This window comes from Lotus japonicus, chromosome 1 (genome assembly GCF_012489685.1).
Source record: "Lotus japonicus ecotype B-129 chromosome 1, LjGifu_v1.2".
Classification (NCBI taxonomy): Eukaryota; Viridiplantae; Streptophyta; class Magnoliopsida; order Fabales; family Fabaceae; genus Lotus; species Lotus japonicus.
The window spans coordinates 19,861,307-19,866,611 of record NC_080041.1 but is presented as its reverse complement, the minus strand read 5'-3'; the positions used below and the strand labels follow the sequence as shown (position 1 = coordinate 19,866,611).

Below are 5,305 nucleotides of genomic sequence, written 5' to 3'. Positions count from 1 at the left end.
ACTCAGTTTCGCAATAAAATTGAAGATGATTTTCTAAAAAATTTATTAATTGTATATATCGAGAGAGAAATTACTGAAAAAATTTATGTTGATACAATAATCAACAAAATTTAATGAAGATTTTTTTAGTCTTATATCTCACCCCTAACAAGAAAATCCTGAATACGCCCCTGAAAATGCACTATGACAATGTCCTACAAAACTAAGGTTCTTAGTCTTAATAATTTAAGGTGCTCAATTTCCAAACTCTCCGCAGTTCAATTACTGCCTTCTTTGATAAGGAAAACAACCCACATGGGAGCCAAACTCCAAAACTTTCCAATTCCCAATGAAAAAAAGAAGTTAATACAATAGATCCACTTTTGATTAATCAACTCATAGTTGCTGACAAAGCTTTGCACTCATCCATGTCACACCACCCATGCCCCATTCAAAACATTTCTTCTTTTTCCTTAATCAAAGGCAATGTATTAATAAGTGATATATGTATTAATAAGTGATATATGTTTCATTCTCTTTATGTAATGTTTAATATTCAATTCTTATGTCTGAAAAAAAAAAATTGTGAGAAACTAATCTTATGAGAATATGAATGTCTACAACTCAAGCATAATTGTTATTAAAAAGGCAATGTCTTTAAAAGCCTAGTTAATCCCTGTAATCTTAGGGAGGCAACCTTGGATAGTTGTAACTAACAAACATATGATAAAGAAAAGATGATGTCAATGAAAAGCAAGAAAAAAGAAACTAATGAGTAAAGGTTATCTTTTCAAGAGAATCTAATGTATTATGAGCCAAACCGGCCATGATGCATATCCTGAACAAATTAAAGACTTTATTTATATGAGGCTTGTAGAGACACATCCATGCATAAGGACCAGGCTATATATATAATCAAACATAGATTGGTGATTGAAATTGAATGGTGTGTGTGTGAGTTGGGGCAAGTCAGAATGGCTAACATGCAAATTGTCCCTGCTTATAAGAATATTGTGGAGGCACAGTATGTTGAAATGATGGTTCCCTTGTACTCTTATGGATGTGAGAAGAAAGTAAAGAAAAGCTTATCCCCTCTTAAAGGTAATTAAAACAACTGCTCTGTTCTGGTATAATATAGCTTTCAAATTAAAACTCTAGCTAGCTAATTTGAGCCATCGATGTTAGGAAGATTTTAGCAAATTGTTTCTCAACCTACTCTTGATGATAAATGCATGATAGTTTTTCTCTGTTTTTCATGTTTATATTTTCGGTAAACAAATTGTTTTGGTTAGTTGTTTATAGTTTAGTGTTTAAGAGTAAATGTGTTAGGTGGGGGATATTAAAATTTTCTAAATCTGTTTATTTGAAATTCACAATTATTGGTATTAGTTTTGGTGACACATCAAAATAGAAATTCTTTATGCATGGATGTTCGTGACTTGAATATGATTGACTCTCGCGAATGAATGATACATGTGCTTGGACGGTAAAAAAACGTGCAACACACACATTTCTAGTTGTGTTTATAATTTTTCTTTTATTTTTTAAACTTTGACACCACTACTGATGAATATAAGGGAGCAAAACAAAAGTTTCTATCAAAAAATTTACAATATTGTGGAGTTTTACCGAGTTATTTTTTTTGTCAAAAGTTTTACTTAGTAGTTACAAAATATTGGGCCTTAAAATTGCAGAGCATTTAGTTTTGGGTCCATTGAACACATATTGCAGTTGCAGCTATAGTGGACCGGGTGCAATGACTGGGTATAATTAATTGTCTTCATTTTCTGATGAACATTGCTACAAAAATAATTTGACCAGGAAACAACCAAAAGTAGGATCTATAATTAATCAGCAATAATCTATTAATCATGGAAGTTTCTCAACTACTAATCAATTGGTGCTTTAAGTAGTACTTGGAAGTTTTTGGATCATACATATATAAGAAACAATTGAGCTAGAGAACAATATTATAAATTGTGTACCAGAAACATTCTTCAGATGTTGAGATCTATTCCCTTTAATTTTTATTGTTTGAGTAACATTAAAACCTTCTTTCAATTTTTCAAGCAAATTGGAAAATTGTAGAGTCAAAAAGAAATGTTACTTGTCTACAGTCCCTTTTATAGACCAAGAATATAAGCCTCAAAAATTCGTTTCATATAACTTTCGGTGACACATTGCTGTGCATAAATAGTGAAGCTCCCTCTTTTTTAGAAAAACTTCCCTTAGCTTCTTAATTTAATTAATTCCAATGTGTTATTCAGTTAAATACATTCATGAATTGTCAACTTAATTAGTTTATTGTTGAATTTACAGGCATATACTCGGTCAATGTGGATTTCTGTCAACAAAAGGTGACAGTGTGGGGAATTTGCAACAAATATGATGTGCTAGAAACAGTGAGAAGCAAGAGAAAAGGGGCCTGTTTTTGGAACCAAGAAGACAATGTTGTGCTTGAAAATTCACCATCATCATCTTCACCAACTCCATTACCAGCCATTCCTCACAAGGATTTTAAGCGCTCTTTATCTTTGACTAAGGTCCGGACTCTAAGTTTGAAAGCATGGAAGAAGGTCTTTGCTAGATCTTATTCTTTCTAAAAAGAACAAGTCATCATGTTTGGAAACCCAAATAAATTCTTGAGGAAAAATCAATTCTGATGAGAAGTTAGCTTATGAATTTTAGAATTAATTCTGAAGAAAGAATAGTTGATCCAAACATGGTAGTAGTAACAATCGAGCGGCATGTTAAAAATGAGTGTAAATTTAGGAGTGGCTGTGTTCCATGTCTCTGACTTGTATATATTTTTCAGCTGGTTCTAGCATTTAGGCTATCTATCCTTCCTCTGTTTTGTTTTAAATGTAATGTATTTGAGCTTTAATTCTTCATTGAATCTGATATCAAAACATTATGATGGAGCATCCACACATTACAGCTAGTCTATGCTAAAAAAACAATCACTTATGGTGCTACATTTGGATTCTTCCTATTTGAGGCAAGTTGTGTTCTTTTGAAGGTTCATTCTTGTTCTACTGCTTTTACCAACATAATTGTCCTAGGTTGTAGTGAGCTATCTGGGCGGATTTGGATCCTCTCATGTGTAAAAAAACTTGAGAGTGTCAAGTTTTACCATCTTACCATTAACTTTTGTGTAGATAATAAATGAAAAATAAAATTAAATTAAATTAATGGTGAGATGATGAAACTTGACACTCTCAAGTTTTTTTACACATGAGAGGATCCAAACCCCTGGAGATCCATCTCCAAGACTATCCATAACCTTTTCCAACTTATAATTTTTTTTTACAATTCATTGATGTGTTTGATTATTCGTTTGCATCAATTTGAACAGTGTAAATGTAATTCAAAATATAAATTGAACTAAACTTTTTTTATGAATTAAATTGAAAGTCGATTCATGTAACAGTGAACTAAAATCCAAACATATTATTAGACAACAATGATTACCATATTTTTAGGTCTACTAAGATCATCATGAGGTCAAATAAAGATGATTAGACACTGAGCTTAAGGATTATTTCATCACACATATGGGTTTAATTGTAAGAATATCCCAAGATTTAGAGCATGTTTAAACAAAAATTCTTCTCAAACGTGAACTCGATTTATTTCCAACGGAACCAAAAACCCACTCACTTTTTTTCTCAATTCATATAAAGAGATTCTTTTATTTTTATTTTTTTTTAAATGAGTGTTTATGTCCTTTTACACTGCGACAATGAATATCTATGTAAACATAATACATTTTGGTGATTGAAAACGGGTGTTTTTTGCTTGGAAAGTTGTGAAAGATTTTGAATGGAAAAACAAATACCCACATAGTGAAAATAGATAAGATTGGTGGATCATGAAAATTAGGAATAGAGTGGCCCATTAGGTTGGACTAAGTGTATAGATAAATATCAAGATATATTTTCTGTTTGACCAAAAAAAAAAAGATATATTTTCTGATATTGACAAAAAAAAGACAAATTTTCTGATATGAAAACTTTAAAAATACACACACAAAATATCCAACACACATTAATTACATTCTGCTTATCAAAAAAAAAAAAAACATTAATTACATTCTTAATTAATTTCTTTTTTTTTTCCCAAGGTATCTCACAGGCAGCCCACTAGATGGTTAAGGAGCTCAACTATCTACCAGTTGTGCTACACCTTATTGTTCCTTAATTAATTTCTACCACCATAAATGTTTCAATTTATCTTGGATTGAAATTCTCAAATTCAGGTCTGCCAAACCCATGTGAAGGGAAACATGAGCTGACCACATCATATTTCAAAAAGAGAACTTAGCCAAACCACCTCGCCTGATAATCCAAAGCCTGGATCTACCAAACTTTATGTTGAAAACTTGCAATCTACTCCAATACCTTTCCAATAAAATCAAACCAGCTCATCTCCTCAAAAGCTAGAATGTGACCACAAAATGTCATACTAAAACGTGATCAAAAGAAATTCAGTATTTCTATAATGATTACCATTTCCACGTAATTTAGTTAAGACACCAAATAAACAACAGGTGAATTTGAAGCTACAATAATTGTAAACCAAGCATTCGTCTAGTAGAGCATCACAGGGTCTCAAATTTGACAAGTTACAGGTACGAGCCTTCATTAATCTCATTAGGATAAAATAAATGTAAGCCTTTTATAAGTGTTATTTGAGTTCGGTAGTTTTTTCTTAGGCATTAGCCTCTAAATTTTTCTTTTGGAACAAAAGTAAGGTCAAATTGTTACATTATATCTTCCACGACATGTAAACTTGTTTGAGTCGCGAACATGCAAATTTTAATTTAACTAGCTCTTTAGCCGGGTTTGTTTTCATATACATGACTCGAACCCTAGACCACTTGACATAATCCGTGATTGGTTTCAAAATGTTGCATCTGATTATACAATAATCATTGTGGTAATTACCAGGTAATAATATGCTCATTAAAAATATGGCAAATTCACTGTACACATACCTGAATTTGCCATAAGTCTAATCCTCTTTGCCTAACACATTTGGCTTTATATATATCTGTCTGTGTGTGGCATCACTTTCCATTTCCAACCCCACAATTCAAAATCACAAGCCACACACATTGTAACCACCATACTCAGATACAAAAAGAGCCTTACTTATAGGACCCTTAGACTTGAGGCTTTTCTCTGAGATGTTCTGAGCTTTCAAAAGAAAAGAAAAAAGAAGAAGCAGAAGAAAGATGATAATGGTGGTGATCATGACAAAGATATTAGGAGAGTACACAGCAGTGCTGACAAGGGTGACGGAGCGCTACCTTCTTCCGCGTCGC

At 32.2% G+C, this 5,305-nt stretch overlaps 1 protein-coding gene across 1 annotated transcript; it reads left to right on the top strand.

Annotated features, from left to right (window-relative positions):
• Nucleotides 1-866: 866 nt before the first annotated feature.
• On the top strand, nt 867-2,954 carry LOC130731693 (uncharacterized). The gene is made up of 2 exons (XM_057583953.1): nt 867-1,080; nt 2,299-2,954. The coding sequence occupies exons 1-2, from the start codon at nt 867-869 to the stop codon at nt 2,580-2,582; spliced, it is 498 nt and encodes a 165-aa protein (XP_057439936.1). The 3' UTR covers nt 2,583-2,954.
• The last annotated feature ends 2,351 nt before the right edge of the window (nt 2,955-5,305 follow it).

Bases quoted from the DNA above. Each gene is read 5' to 3' on its own strand.
- LOC130731693 (XM_057583953.1), top strand. From the start codon at position 867: ATGCATAAGGACCAGGCTATATATATAATCAAACATAGATTGGTGATT. The intron at 1,081-2,298 runs GTAATTAAAACA...TTGAATTTACAG, and splicing joins AAGCTTATCCCCTCTTAAAG to GCATATACTCGGTCAATGTG.